The sequence below is a fragment of the Saccharomycopsis crataegensis genome, assembly GCF_037102585.1.
Source record: "Saccharomycopsis crataegensis DNA, jcf7180000000084, whole genome shotgun sequence".
NCBI lineage: Eukaryota > Fungi > Ascomycota > Saccharomycetes > Ascoideales > Saccharomycopsidaceae > Saccharomycopsis > Saccharomycopsis crataegensis.
Genome location: NW_027043829.1, coordinates 1,674,412 through 1,690,078, shown reverse-complemented (window position 1 = coordinate 1,690,078; position 15,667 = coordinate 1,674,412). Strand labels below are relative to the sequence as shown.

Below are 15,667 nucleotides of genomic sequence, written 5' to 3'. Positions count from 1 at the left end.
CTGTATGCATGTTGCAAAAACTCTGTGCGTTGGAAAGCATTGCATTGCATTGAAATTTGAAGAAACAAAAAGAAAAAAAAAAAAAAGAGGGTTTTTCATGGACCCGTGCTGTTGGAACATCCCTTCAGTTTACTAGCCGAAAAAAAGCGTTATATAAACCCGGTGGTGTTTCCCAGTGTTATATCACTCACCACTAGATATAAAAGTTTTTCTTTTTTGTTTTTGTTTTTCTTCTCTCTTTTCAGAAAGTATTATGTTCTTACAGTATTATAAATTGTTCCTGGTAGCCTTGTTTTTTTGAGAGTGCCAAATCATGGATATCACCAATATGTTATCCAACCAAAATCACCACCACCACCATCAGCATTCCTCGAGCAGAACTTTGCCATCTTTGTCCCATGCTCAATCTCACCACCTTCAATCGTCTTCTCCTACAACTTTGCCTTCCTTGAAGGACGTTTTGCGTGATGCGTATACCGATGGACCCTCTTATGATCCCCGCGGTCATTACCAGAAGCCAAATCAACAGATTATTCATCCTTTACCATCAAGTAGCTATCAATATCAATACCCAGCTTCAAAGTACGTACAACAGAAACAACAACCTCAGGTGTTGCCGTCAATGAATCATCCATCTACCCCGCTACCCGTGCTCCCTTCCTCTACCGTTACACAACAACCATATCATTGCTACCCAACCAATAGCTATTCAACCAATTCTACTCCAACTTCTTCCTCTTCTTCTTCGTCGTCGTATGATCCAACTATTCCAAATCAATACAGTTACCCTAGGTCCATATCTGCCACCACTTCGCCATCATCGGTGTCTAGTTATTCTGCAAACTACATGTCAGACTCTTCCAAACGGAAAAGAAGACAAAACTTGCCAAAAACAACCACTGATGTGTTGCTCAATTGGCTAAAACAAAACTTAGATCGTCCATACCCTAATTCTCAAGAGAAAAATGAGTTGGTCGCTCAAACCGGCTTGACTTTTCAGCAGTTAGATAACTGGTTCATCAACGCCAGAAGAAGAAAAGTCAAGAACTTGAAAGAATTAAGAAGCAGAAACATTGAGTTCTGAAGTATTGGTGGGACTTCTTTTTTATTTTTTATTTTTTATTTTTTATTTTTTATTTTTGCTGTTTGTTCTAGATGTTCTTCTAATTTTTCTTTTTGCTGTTTGTTCTAGATGTTCTTCTAATTTTTCTTTTTGGGGAGGGTGGTTTTGATTTTTGCTAATGCTTGTTATTACTGCTGTCATTTATTTTTATTTTTTTATTTCTATGCATCACGACTATCAACAAAAGAGAATTTAGAACTTTAGATATGAGCTGGTATCATATCAGAGTTATACTCATGAATTGCTGTGCTTATACGTCATTTTTTATCAGATTTTCTCTTAAACCTTGTCAAACGCATCTTGCTAAAGAATAATCAAACATATAGAGAGAGTAATATTTGTTGGCATTATCATAGTTTTGCAAGGTTCACCTACACTTTCTCTGTTGCACTATTGTTTTTTGTTTTTTTTTTTATCTTTTTACTTTGTTCCTGTCAAAAAAAATTGTATTATGTCTTTTAGATCCTGTCTCATATTTTATCCGATATTTTATTTTTCCTTTTTAGTTTGCTCGTTGCTTTCACGCAGCAATATTTAATGTAATGACTTCAATATAATGAATATACTATAAATCTCATATGAATATGAATATTAATATTAATAAACGAGGCACTGCTCATGATGACTAACTTTCACATTCTACAGCATTTTCATATGTCTGTCTACACAAGAGCTATTCGGTTTGCCGCGGAGACAAAATAGAATGTGTCTGGGATGCAAGACAGGTTCACCCCCCCCCTCATGGAATAATAAGTTATAAGACGACATAAATCGAGCCAGAGATACTTTTGTCTCTGTTTGTTCTGTGAATAGTAACTATATAGGATCAGCTTATTTCTCGAGATACTCCAAGTCGAAAAAAAAAAAAAAAGAAAAAAGTGCACTATGCTTTTTGAAAACCCTAATTAATCATTGTCCTCATCGTGCGATCCCTCCGCGTATGATATATCGGAAAACTTCTCCAGCATTTGTTTATATTCCAATGACTCCGGTGAGTTCCTTGTTTTCCGTATTCTTGCCTGATGTTGTCAAGTGACGAAATATACATTGCTGGGATATGATATTGCGCTCCTCGCTTCTAGCCCCCCCTTTCAATGGTTCATAAGGGTGTCAAGAAGCATCCTTCTATATGTATAATTTTGTTCTAATGTTTACTGTGATAACTTTCGGATCGATGTTTCTATAAAAACATCAATCATCTAAATATGTTACTCCCCTTGAGAGATTTTTTGAGGGAGAATCCCCGCAGACCCGTTCGTAAGCGTCAAAGGGGTGCCGTCCATCCAATTATTGACGGGGGTGCTTTACGTTCTATTACCAAGAAACCGTAGCACAAGTAAACCAAACAAAATATTAAGATATCATTAGTAATACTATCTTAATAATAAATGTGAATATATATACATATGCGACTAACTATGTCAGAAAATATGCGGCCCTCGTATCACTACTGAACATTGTGGAGCCCAAGGCAATAAAGATCCGTACAGATTTTGCTTTTTTCATGCAATTGGGGATACGAACTCAACTTAAAGAGACATGAAGAGCGAGCAAGGCTAAGAACAAAAATATTGACTTGGCTGGGCTGTATCGATCCAGTGCCCTGAAAAGAAAAGGAAAGAGATCTATTTTTATTTGTTGTTGTTGTTGTTGTTGTTGTTGTTGTTGTTGTTGTTCAACATTGGTGCACAGTAATTAATGGAAGTGTCTCATGTTTTTCCTTTCCTTTCCGACGACACCGGGTATCATATATCGGCTTCTCCAGTCAAATAAGCTATCATTATTATTACGAAGGGGAAACATGGACATAATAATTTTCTTATTCAGGTGCGGACAACCTTTTTTTTTTTTTCTTGCTCTTGGTGATTTACCAAACAGGATATGTCTTGATGAATGCTGGCATAAACAACCACCAAAAAACAAACACACACACACACACACACACACACACACAAGGACACAAAGGTTCCTTGATAGTCAATTAAAAAAAAACCAGGTTAGGCAATTTACTATAGCCACATCCTCTTCTATCACCTCAGTTTTGCTAATGCAAATATTTATCACTTGTAGGATAAATAAAATCAAACAATCCCGGACTTTTCGAACAAAAAAAAAAGCAGGTTATAGCATGATCGTATTCACATTTAATAATGCTATTATGGTACCACAAATATCTGCAGTTATTTAATGCTACTTTGTATGTCTGTGGTTGAACTGTTATTTTATTGAGCGAGTGACCTCCCCCCCCCAGATCAGATCAGATGTTTTATGATCCACAAATTACCAAAAGAAACGCCTGCAACGCAACATGAACAGTGCATTCATTTTTTTTTTTTTATTGTTTCCGGTTATTAAGGCAGTGAAATTAAAGCTTACAGAGTGGAATTTATGACCAAGCAACATATTTTATAGTGAATTGTATATATACGTACGCACGAATATAGTGTTAATTTACTATACAATCCACTCAATACTCATGTATGATGATAGCATTGCATCATATCATGATCATCAATCATTACCCGGACAGTTTCCCACTGGGCGATGTGTGTGATCTCTCATCGCTCCTTCATTCGGTGGCGATTTTTTTTTTACTTTACAATTGCAATGATAGCATACATCTGAAGACTCTCTGATAGCTTCAATTAAAATAAAACCAAACAACCCCTGAAAATAAAAATGATAGTAGACAAAAATGAAAAAAAAAAGAACTGTCAATAGAATAATGTCCGACTAAATTAAACACAAATTGTAGACACTAGTGTAATAAACAATCGATACCAAACGGAACATTAGTTTCTTTCACCTCTCAATCTTCTGGCCAATTGGATGTCTTTCTTTTGGATGGTGACTCTCTTAGCGTGGATGGCACACAAGTTAGTGTCTTCAAACAACGAAACCAAGTAAGCTTCAACGGATTCTTGCAAGGCACCAATAGCTGAAGATTGGAATCTCAAGTCGGTCTTGAAATCTTGGGCAATTTCTCTGACCAATCTTTGGAATGGCAACTTTCTGATCAACAATTCTGTGGATTTTTGGAATCTTCTAATTTCTCTCAAGGCAACGGTACCTGGCTTATATCTGTGAGGCTTCTTGACCCCACCAGAAGTTGGGGCGGATTTTCTGGCAGCCTTGGATGCCAACTGTTTTCTTGGTGCTTTACCACCGGTGGATTTTCTAGCAGTTTGTTTAGTTCTGGCCATAATGGATGATGGATGTAACACGAACAAAGAATAAAAAGAACAAGAAGAAGAAGGAAAATTTTTGTAATTTCGTTTTTCATTTGCCAGGTCTTTGACACGTGACAGATATCATGTCACCCCCGCCATCAAACTCCGGTGCGGAAGCCCTCCCGCCCCTCCGTTACGGTACGCCGCATCTCGAAAAATTCCTGTGAATGACAAAAAGGATCACCACCCACCATCGTCACCGTCGTACAATCTCCTTTCTCAGGCAATATCAACGGCCGAATAGAGAACAATAGAAACACCTAACTCGCGCATTCCATCAAAGCCGACTATATCTTGCCATTCTCACACAGAGCTCCAGACTTCAATTCCTTGATACATTTTCAGCGAACTTTGCATCAATAACCGCTTTTTAGAACCGATCTTGATTCAATTCACCACCGCCACTCCCATTTTTTTTTTTCTCATGGAAAATCCCTTCACAATCATTGATAGCCTATACTGATAATCCGTTTTTTTGTTTTTTTTTTGTCTTTTTTTGGCACATTTTTTTGTTTTTTGTCTTTGGAAGGAAGGATATAAAAAAGAAAAATTTACAATATTATTTATTTATATTTTCTGGTGAGATATCCGGAATCAGCAGAAGAAGGAGGGGGAGGGAATAAAGAAGAAGAAAAAAAAAAACACACACACAAACACACACACACAAAAGATATTCCAGATATCGATAACAAAATATGAAGTTCAAAACCATCAAGGGGTTGAGCCAAACGTTTGTTGACTATGAAACCAAAAATCAATATCATGTCCCCGGAGCTCGACCGCAAAGCTCGTCCATGGCGATAGCTATAGGTACATTTGCTGCGGTTGGTGGGTTTTTATATGGCTATGACACCGGTCTTTCCAATAACGTCTTATCCATGCACTATGTGGTTACCCATTTTAGCAAAAATGGGACTTCTTTCAGTGCCATTGAACGAGCCATCGCCACTGCTTCACTTTCGTTGGGTACTCTAGTCGGGGCAATATTCTCGCCGTTGTTAACCGATGCATTGGGCCGTAAAATGGCCATTTTGATCTCCTCGTTGGTGGTGTTCAATATCGGTAATATTTGTCAAATATCGTCTACAACATTGGCCCTCCTTTGTGTGGGAAGGGTCATCACCGGGTGTGGGATTGGTATATTATCTGCAACAGTTCCGCTCTACCAATCTGAAGCGTCGCCCAAATGGGTCAGAGGTGCGATTGTTTCTACTTATCAATGGGCGATCACCTGGGGACTCTTATGCTCCAGTGCCATTTCCCAAGCTACTTATAAAATGAACAACACAGGGTCTTATCGAATCCCCATTGGCTTGCAGTCGGGCTGGGCCATTCTTTTGAGTATTGGGGTGTTCTTCTTACCCGAATCCCCTCGGTTCTACGTGATGAAGAATAGAATTTCTGATGCTGCCCACTCTCTTAGTATATTGAGAAGAGTTCCTGAAGATGATCCGGGGTTAATCGAGGAATTGGTCGATATCAAAGCCAATTATGATTTCACCATGTCATTGTCAGCATACTCATTCATAGACTGTTTCAGAAGTGGACCAGGACGAAGTAAACAAGGACTTCGGATGGTAACTGGTATCGTTCTCCAAGGTTTGCAACAGGCGTCCGGGATCAATTTTATCTTTTATTATGGGGTGTGGTTTTTCGTGGAAACCGGAGTAGTTGATAAATCATACTTGTACAGCTTTGTGACCTACGCCGTCAATGTTGTTGGAACGGTGCCCGGAATCTTTCTTATTGAATTAATTGGTCGAAGAAAATCTTTGATGTTTGGAGCCATCGGCATGACAATATCCTCATTTATCATTGCCATTGTGGGTACGGCTCAAGGATCTTCTATCACAACCAATAAAGTCATGTTGGCATTTGTTTGTACGTTCATTTTGTTTTTTGCCTCGACTTGGGGTCCGGGAGTCTGGGTTGTTACTTCGGAAATCTTCCCATTAGGAATCAGAGGCCGTGCGGTGTCTTTGTCAGCCGCTACCAATTGGCTAGTTAATTTTGCGTTTGCCTTTCTGACCCCGTACTTAATTGATGGGAATGCAAAATCTGATACTTCCATTTCGTTGGGGATGAAGATTTTCTTTCTCTGGGGAGGGGTGACGACATTTGCCGCGATTTTTACATACTTTGCGATTTATGAAACCAAGGGTCTAAAATTAGAAGAGATCGACGATATGTATAGCAGCTGCAAAAGTGCCAAAGATTCCGTGAATTTTGTTCCCAAATCTGATGTTGACTACGACAATGAAAGCTGCGAAAGAATTAGATACGCCATCACCAATGAGGTTGGGAATTATAATCATGAGGACCATGACCTTGCTGACTTGCCTCGTGGGGCAGGGGAAAACAAGTATGTCAGTAGCGGTAGTGGAACGGTTATTGGCAACGATGATAGTGCCAAACCCAGTGGCTTTGTCGAGTCTTTGCGACTCACTGGAAGTCATAATCCTAGTGATGTTGAGAATTATGGTCATACCAATCAGTCATCAGATGGTAATAATAACCTATTATCGGATAGCTCGACCATTATGAGATCAGCAACCGATAGCCACCATGCCATGGCGAATAATGAGCCCCAACCTCTAGCTAACTTGACTAGCAGCGAACTGTCTGCTAATTGGGTACATTCAAGCGATAATGATACAGGAAGTAGAGACATGGTTAACTACGGATTCTTGCGTACCGATATTGCTCCTTCAATATCTACTGGGAGTGATTCTGCTAGCTCGGTGTCTGATGCGGATATGCAGTTTGCCGCTAGTCAGGATTTAAGGGAGTACGTGAATAATATCCAGTCTAGGCAGTTTGAGCAATACAATGGTAGTAATGACAACCATGAGGCTGGACCAGAAAGACGCCACGAATATTTAAGCAATTTGAATATTGAATTGACGGAAAATGATTCGGGTGAAGAATCTACCAGTGATATATCATCAAATGAGGGTGATTAAATAAAGGGGATTATTAGTTTGTGTATATCAAGTAATGGTTTTTGTTTGATTATTATTTCTTTTTTTTTTTTCTTTTGTTGTTGTTATTTATTATTTTTTCTTTATTTTTTACAATTTTCCTATATTTACTAGTTAATGTTATGAGTTACGAATGATGTGTTTTACATACTACTAATTTGTAAGATATAATGTTTATTGTTTTTTTAAAAATTATTATAATAATTATTATGTTGGACCATCGTAAATGGAAAGAAACATTCCCACGGCGTGCGTCGAGACCGCAAAAAAAAAAAAAAAAATTGTAAACAAAAAACACAAACAAAACTTTCAAGGACCGATCCACCTTAATAATAAATAGCAAGGCGTCCTTTTTTTCACCTCACTGTTCTGTTTTTCTTTGCTACCTTCACTAACAGAAAAATATGCCTCCAAAACGTCCGAGAAAAACTGCTTCTGCTGGGAAAGCAAAATCATCCACCCCTCCCAAGCGAAGAAGAGCGAAGAGATCGATGACACTGGAGAATGAGGAAACTATCGAAGAATCCTCGGGGGTTGGTGATTCGCGAACCGAAAACAATACAAATCTTAGTGATCTAACTGGTAGTGATTTGATTTCTGGTGGTACACGAAAGGGAGCAACAGAGAGAAGAGTTAAAAGAACTGCACTGGTTGCCAAAAAACAAAATTCAAAACTGGAATCAATACCCACAAGTCAGGACAAACAACTAGGGGAAGATAATAATAACAATAATAACAATAAGCACTCCGAGTCTAATAGGGAATCTAGTGCTCCGAATCAGCAGAAATATGATTCGCCACTTGATCTGCTTATTGCCTCGTCATTGATCGCCGGTGATAAGAGCAATTCAGGGTTGGTTGAAAAGTTGATCTCTGATCTCAATGGAAGCAAAAATGGTTTGTTTGATAATTATAAAAAGACAATGGAACAAAAAACCGAAGTTTCAGATAATTTGATCAGCTTGCTCACCGAAAAAATCAAAACTTTGGAAAGTCAACCAACTGAGAAAATCAACCATCATGATGAGGAAAAAGCCTCCCAGCATCTAGCTGACCAACAAAAAATTGCAGAGCTCACAAAGGAAGTGGAAGATTTGAAACAAAAGTTGAAACAGGTCACCGGTCTCAATGACGAATCGATGTCCAATGCCATTATTTTGAACGAGAAAATAACAGAATATCAACGAACGGTTGAGAAACACGAAATTATAACAGACATCTTGGAAAGTATATGTGGACTTCGTGTGGATGATGTTGATGACTCTGACAGCAATAATCTAACATTTAACTGTGTTCAAGGTGGCGTGAATGGTGAGATCAGTTATCAATTGATTTTGAGTCGAACTGTGGTAGGGGATACCCCAGCAGATCTGAACATCACCGTAGATGAGACGGTAGAAATGGTTTACAATCCAGTGGTTGAAAATGATGACGATGCTAAGAAACTTAAAAGGGTGTTGCCAGACTATTTCTTTGAGAGTTTGACTTTCCCGGTAGAGACCTTGCCGCAATTTTATCAAAAGTTGTCCCGTGCGTTGAACAAAGAATCGAAATGAACTTGTATAACTTATTTTATATTATAGAAAAACGTGTATATTAATGGTGGAGTACCAAAATATATTCAAAATACCCTTATCATGATTTATCTAATGTCAATATTGCTATAAGTTGTCGATAATATTCGGTATAATGAGCATAGGGTTCTCTTCTTTCATTATCAACATGGATTTTAATATCTGTGGTTAACAAATGGCCGGGAGGATACAAGTGTTGGCAAATGTCTGCGATATTATTAGCGGCGAGATCGTGATTTCTCACATATGGATAACCCATCTTCTGTCCCAATCCTTTTGCACTTTTTCGTTTTCATTTGAAGTATTTGTAGCATATCAGAGAATAATAACAGGACTAGTTAAAGAGTACATGAAAATTTAAGGAATGGGTCTAATAGCACCCTGCACCCTTTTGTGTAAAAAAAAAAAAATGAAAAGAAATGAACGTGGATCATCGAAAGGTACGATGCTACCGTCTCAGTCTTTTTTTTTTTTTTTCAGCATTTATACTAGTTCACTTAGCCATCTATGGATGGATGAATAAGCTTTTGATCACTCACCCGTTGACGAATGGTACGATGTGACGCTGGAACTGCCAATAATATACATGCGGTTATCTAAGATACAGATGTCTTACAATAGTAATACTTCATGGTTCTGGAGATGATGCTTCAACATGTGAATATCGAGGTGGCGAGAGTCCACTTATCATGGAAGGAAGTCATTATTATTATTTAAGGATTGTGTGAGGCAAAACACATCTAGAATAACTTGGGGATTGGTTGTCAAAGGCAGCGAGCATATCAAAGATGTAGATTTATTAATAAACCCATGAATAGATCTACAATTTGTAGTGTGATATTTTTCTCGCAATGTTTACTATCATCTTTATTATCCATATATGCTGTGCTAATCAAAACCTTTTTTACTTTTTCTCATATCTCCCCCTTTACAAGATTCTACATCTAATAAAATATTAACCCATAGCAGTTCTGACATGCGAAATTGGGTATAAAGGCGAAAGAAAGAACCATATCGTAGTTGATTCCTGCAGAAGTGTGCCTCAGAATACCATATTTGAGCAGTTTTTATTATTATTATCATTATTATTATTGTCTATCTATTTATTTATTTTCAATGAATGAAGATGATTTACTCTTTACAGTTAATGTATGGTGGGAGAAGCACCCTCTGTGTCGGGGTAAGGCCATCGCGCATGAAGTGAAAACAAAAAAAAAAAAATTTTTTTTTTTAATAAACTCACATAAACATGGTCCTTTAACAAGAGTAGAAGTTCTTGTTCTTAGTGAAGCAACAACATTATTCTCCAAAAGAAAAATGAGTGCCCATGAATATTCCAGTAATCATATTCAGAATAATGAGTATGATGATAAAGCCTCGTTTGTAAAAGACAAGCCAACCCAACCAAAGAGGAATTTGCAAGATAAATACAAGGTTGATAGATCGTTAGATTCAGAGGTTTTACAAAAACTAGAACAGATATTTGAAAGCTATAAATCTGGTAATGATGATGGGACTGTTACTAATAATACTACGGAACTTGTTGAATCGTTAAGCCAGTTCCTTGCTAAGAATTATCCGTTACAAGTGATCCAATTGTGGAACTATTATTCCAATGTGAATGACCATGGGAAAGTCACTGATTCCACATTGAAATTATCTAAATTACTCCATTTTTGCAACAAATACCCAGTATTACATGAACCGGCGCTAAAATTCATCAGAAGTAATCTTTTAATCCCAGCAAATCTCCGGGTTTTCTATAGAGGTTTATCATCGATGAAACCGCCAACCACCAATCCATTATTGAGGTTATTATTCGAAGTGATTTCTTTCAAGAATGGTGAGCTTATTGATGAGTTTGTGCAGTTATTTGATTTGAATTTACCAGTATTATCGAAATTGCTCACCCCTACAAAAGCCGAAATGAGCGCTGGAGTACGATTAGGACCAAGGTCAATACGTTATAATTTTGTGAAGTTTTGGATCACTTTGTTTGATTTGGCCAACCCTCTAACAAGAAAAGATTTACTCCTGCTCGAAGGGTCGAATTCTAGAAAAGTCAATGCCAATTTATTCAAATTTTGTGCCAAATACGATCCTCATGATTTGATTGTGAAATGCCTCGAGGTTTGGGATAGAAAAATCCTTGATGATCCCGTTTTAGCCAAATTCAAGCCTATCAAATTGAAGTACCTTAACCAATGGAACATCACGGCTTTGCTTCCATTATACTACGTTTCTGAGGAATCGATCAATGAAAAATTCGACACCCTATTGAACAAATTTTTGATCGATGATAAGGCAGGGATTTTCATCCATGATGATAGAATCTGGTTCAACGAACCAGTGATGTCGATCTCCAATGACTCTGGTAATTTACAAACTATCACTGTTGGGGGTAAAAAATTCAAGATCATTAATCAATTCATCTACAATATCCTCATTGAGCTCAAGCCTTGGGATAGTAAATTGCAGTTGCTTACAACGACCAACGTCTTAAACAAAATTCCAGAATTGATTTCTGTGTACGTGACTTACCTATCCTCGATTAATAATAATTTTGATCCAAAGATGACGTTCTATTGGGTTGGTCAAACTTTGCTTTTACAAAAGATTATCTCTCTTCCAATCCCATCACAGATAATTGATCTTCACAATTCCGATGACCTGCCACTATTGCGTCCTTCAAATAGTATAGTTATGGAAAGTGTGTTACCATCATGTTTGAATAGTGAATCTTTAGGAAAATGTCTCAAATCAAATAGCTTTTTGGTTAAACAATTGGCCCTCCAGTTACTTGCCTTCAGTTTTGAAAAATTGGAAAAAGTAATCAAATTATATGAGGCCAATGGGTGGAATGAAGAGCTTTTAAAATTAAAGACAAGGTATCATAAAAGTTTGCCAGAGATTCATGTGGTGTTACAAGTGTTCCGTGATATTGAAAAAGTTCAAAAAGAATCTTCCGAGGCGACCAGGGATTTCAAATTATTGATTATTTCTTTGGTCAAGATTTTGAATTATTACTTGATTCATATTCCTAATGTCAATTTACATCAAAACTCTTTGGCTTCCCTTAGTAGTTATTTCAATACCTTGTTGAGTTCGACTTCTGATTTCAGTGGTATGGATCTCTTATTGTTGGACAGTTTTTTCAAATTACAAGAACTTGCAAATAGTCAATCCGAGGATGGTTCATCGGTCAAGGTTTCACAAAAATGGTACAGCTTTTCTGAAAATAATAATTCGTTGTTCACAAATTTGCTCAAATTATGCTGCTACGTTGATGATGAGAAAAACACAATAGATAGTAAAGTTATTTCATTGTTGAATAGCTTGTTCACTCAAACACTCTCGTTCCATAGTTATGGTGATGATTCAAACGATGTGCTAACTCAACAAACCTTCCCATTGGTTAGCTCACTCAAATTCATTGCGAAGATTGCTAGCTCCAAGGAGTCAATGGGCAGTATTTGGAAATTATTAGACCAGACAGTTTCCAGAATCATGACCCCGTATAAGTATATCGACTTATCAAATGCTAAATATTCGAAGATCAGTCCTTTCATCGTGACTTTATTTGAGCAATTCCAATATTTGGATAAGAGTTCCAATTATGACCTTGCCTTGGTGTGGTTGACGATATTTGTTAAATATTTGATTATTATTGGAGAACCAGCAGACGGTATTGCTCGTCTCTTTAATGACTTTGTCAAAGAAGGTAAAGATAAAACCATTGCGATATTCACCGAACAGCTTGGCTTTAAGCAAACAGTGGAGAAAATTGTGGATGAATTCTCAATAATTGAGTCCGAATCTGCCAATGGTATTTTAAATGGGCAACTCTCATTCTTTGAATCGATTCTTAATGAAGAAACAAAAAGTTTAAGCTCTGTCAAAGAAGTTTTGGTCAACGATTTTGATTTGGTTGGTCTTTTGTACAAGTTATCGGAAGAGATGGAGAATGGGTCGACGTTTTCTTATGGTTCCAACATTATTTCCAAGATTTCCAATTATTTGACTTATAATACTGCTAATGATCATGCGTTTTTGATTGTCCGGAAATTTTTATTCAACTCCAAACGTCATTCAGAACATTTATACGAAGTTTTCGGGAATATCTTACAAGAATTGGATGTGGCGTCAGACAAGCCTAATCCAGAGTTTTTGAAATTGCTTGCCTCGTTTTCTGGTTATGTTAGAGAATTACTCAGTCAATCATTGGAGACCCCATCTGTATTTGTGAAGAAGAACCTTTGGGTATTGGACACTACTTCGTTGATGATGGCGTTGATGAAATCCACTAACCCTTCAGTGGCATCTTTGATTTTTATGGAAGTGGTATCTAGAGGCATTCATTTGACATCAGCGCAATTATTACATTTATTGCAACAAGGTAATAGCTTTCAGAAAGGCCAGCATGCGAACGATATTACATTCTTAATTATCAATCTTATAGATAATAATAAGATCTTGTGGAATAATGAAGATTTTGAAAATATCATCAATGAACTTTTGCCATCGGCCTCTTATAAGGAGATTTTAAAATTAATCATTGACACTAACCCAGAATTCTCCAAGTTTGTGGTCACCTATGTCAACAACAAGCATCTGGATGATTATGATCTTTTCAAGTTTGTTGTTTCTTCGACTCCGCAAGATATCATTGATGAGTGTCTTGAATCATCGGACGATTTTTCAAATATTTTGTCGAAAATCGCCGGTTCGTTGGTGCCCCTTAATGATGATAAGATTGTTTCGTACGACCAAACATTGAAATTGGTCAGCAATTGTTTTAATTTTTTCAACGATGAACAAAGATTACTGTTGGTGGAATTTTTTATTAGCGGCTCATGCGGCAAAGATATTTTCACTGGGTCTGCGGTGTCGTTCATTATTAGAATGCTTTCTGCTCCTTCCCTTGACATTAACAATCTTTTTGGAATGTATCTCAATAAGTGTTTCTTATTTATCAACAAGAAGTTTGCGGAAACATCAGAATTCACATTGTCTTTCCAAAAATTCTTAACATCGTTCACAAAATTAATCGATTCTCGTGAGATTAATATTCACAAATTGGTCAGGAAAAACTTGATCAATACTCAACTTGAAATTGTTTTGAACAGTAAAAGTTGGATCAACGATAAGATCATCTTGGATTACATTGTCAAAGTGATTTCCAACATTCAAAGAACGAAAAACGCTGGTGCCGGGTTTGAACATGGAAGATTTTTACAAATTTTCCTTAACAATGAAAAAACCCCACTTTTCATGCCAGTTTCCAGTGATATCCATCTTAATGAAATGAAATTCTTATCCAGTCTCATTGTTCACAAATTATTCGGAATGAACCCGGCTAAAAACTCGACGATCTCTATTAGAGAAAAAATCTTGTTGGCGTACACTGGTTCGATTGCTAGCTTTGATTTATTGTTATTTGACATCTTGAACAAAATTGAACAAACTTTAAGTGAATCATGGCTTAACAATTACGTTATCAACTGGGAATTTCAAAGCGAAACTTCTAACGGCCAGAATTCCGGCGACGATTACCAAGAACTTTTGAACCAACAAAGGCTATTGGTTAAAGAGAATAATGGCAGTATGACAATTTCTTTGAGTAATCAATTTTTGAAGGACTCGATCGACAATTTTGTCATTGATCCATTGGATGTTGCGCCAATTCTTGGTCAACAGAAGGGATTAGCGGAGATTTTTGAAGATTATGAAATCAAGAGAAACAATAAGACTTTGGTATATGACCCAAGGTTTGTGATGTTGCTCATTATGAATAATACTGAATTATTATTTTTCGATGAAAACGATCAGACCATCCCAATTTTTGATTTAAGACTTCTTGTTGACTCCAACATCTTAGAATATTTGATAGTTTGCTTATCGTCAACTGATGGATCAGTGATTAAGATTGCGCAAACCATTCTTTATAATATCGCCGAAAGTGCCAATAGAGAAAGTACCACTTATAGAGATAAAGATTTGGTCAAAATCTTGATTATGAAAATCGTGTCGTCGTTTGGTCCTGACGCTAACGGAGAGATCGTATCCGCGGGAGCTTTTAATCCAATTATCTACTACCAGCTTTCTAGATTCGTGCCAATTATTACCAATCCATCACATTTCCTCTATGAAAAAGCCTACAAATACTTGCTTGGTATGCCATCTTTAAGCAAAGGCGATTTACCATTATTCAAATCCATCACTGCCATTGAAGACCCTGGGGTGTTTCATATGGAAACCATTTGGCTTTTAAACAGTATTATTGGAGGAATCAGGACCGCTAGGGACGTTGGGTTTTTAAGAGCCAAAGGGATCATTGATTGGGTATTCACTTTGAAGAATTCGCCATATTTGAATTACCGGATCAAGAAGTTGTTGACGGAAGTGATTAGTAAGATCCAGGATATGGACGGCTGTGCTGATTCTTTGATCACGAAGCATGGCTTGTTGTCGAGTTTGGAAATTGACAAACGATTTACCGAGCAGAATATTGCCGTGGGAATTAATAAAAAGCAGTATTTGATTGGTAGTCAAACATTGGTTGATATTAGAGAATTGAACGTGAAGAATGCATTGATCATCAAAAATAACAAGAGACTCGGTGATTGGAGCAAAGATAATGTTGATAGATTGATTAAACGTGTGTGTTTATAATCTGGGAAGAAAGATTTTTTAAATATTAATTATTATTATAATAAGTAATTATAATAAACAAATGAAACTTCAAATTTTTCGTGTAAT

General features: G+C 37.0%; 5 protein-coding genes across 5 annotated transcripts; 4 read left to right on the top strand and 1 right to left on the bottom strand. All coding sequences in view use genetic code 12, as the record gives it.

Moving 5' to 3' along the window:
- Positions 1-313: 313 nt before the first annotated feature.
- On the top strand, positions 314-1,084 carry DASC09_037520 (homeobox domain-containing protein; the record flags this gene model as incomplete). Its single annotated transcript, XM_064997351.1, has 1 exon — positions 314-1,084. One exon carries the CDS (start codon positions 314-316, stop codon positions 1,082-1,084), a length of 771 nt encoding a protein of 256 aa, XP_064853423.1.
- Positions 1,085-3,915: 2,831 nt separating this feature from the next.
- On the bottom strand, positions 3,916-4,326 carry DASC09_037510 (histone H3; the record flags this gene model as incomplete). The annotated part of the gene is made up of 1 exon (XM_064997350.1): positions 3,916-4,326. The coding sequence occupies one exon, from the start codon at positions 4,324-4,326 to the stop codon at positions 3,916-3,918; it is 411 nt and encodes a 136-aa protein (XP_064853422.1).
- A 722-nt stretch (positions 4,327-5,048) lies between these two features.
- Positions 5,049-7,316, top strand: DASC09_037500 (sugar porter family MFS transporter; the record flags this gene model as incomplete). The annotated part of the gene is made up of 1 exon (XM_064997349.1): positions 5,049-7,316. One exon carries the CDS (start codon positions 5,049-5,051, stop codon positions 7,314-7,316), a length of 2,268 nt encoding a protein of 755 aa, XP_064853421.1.
- Positions 7,317-7,738: 422 nt separating this feature from the next.
- On the top strand, positions 7,739-8,890 carry CSM1 (Csm1p; the record flags this gene model as incomplete). The annotated part of the gene is made up of 1 exon (XM_064997348.1): positions 7,739-8,890. One exon carries the CDS (start codon positions 7,739-7,741, stop codon positions 8,888-8,890), a length of 1,152 nt encoding a protein of 383 aa, XP_064853420.1.
- Positions 8,891-10,225: 1,335 nt separating this feature from the next.
- Positions 10,226-15,580, top strand: URB1 (Urb1p; the record flags this gene model as incomplete). The annotated part of the gene is made up of 1 exon (XM_064997347.1): positions 10,226-15,580. The coding sequence occupies one exon, from the start codon at positions 10,226-10,228 to the stop codon at positions 15,578-15,580; it is 5,355 nt and encodes a 1,784-aa protein (XP_064853419.1).
- Positions 15,581-15,667: the final 87 nt, after the last annotated feature.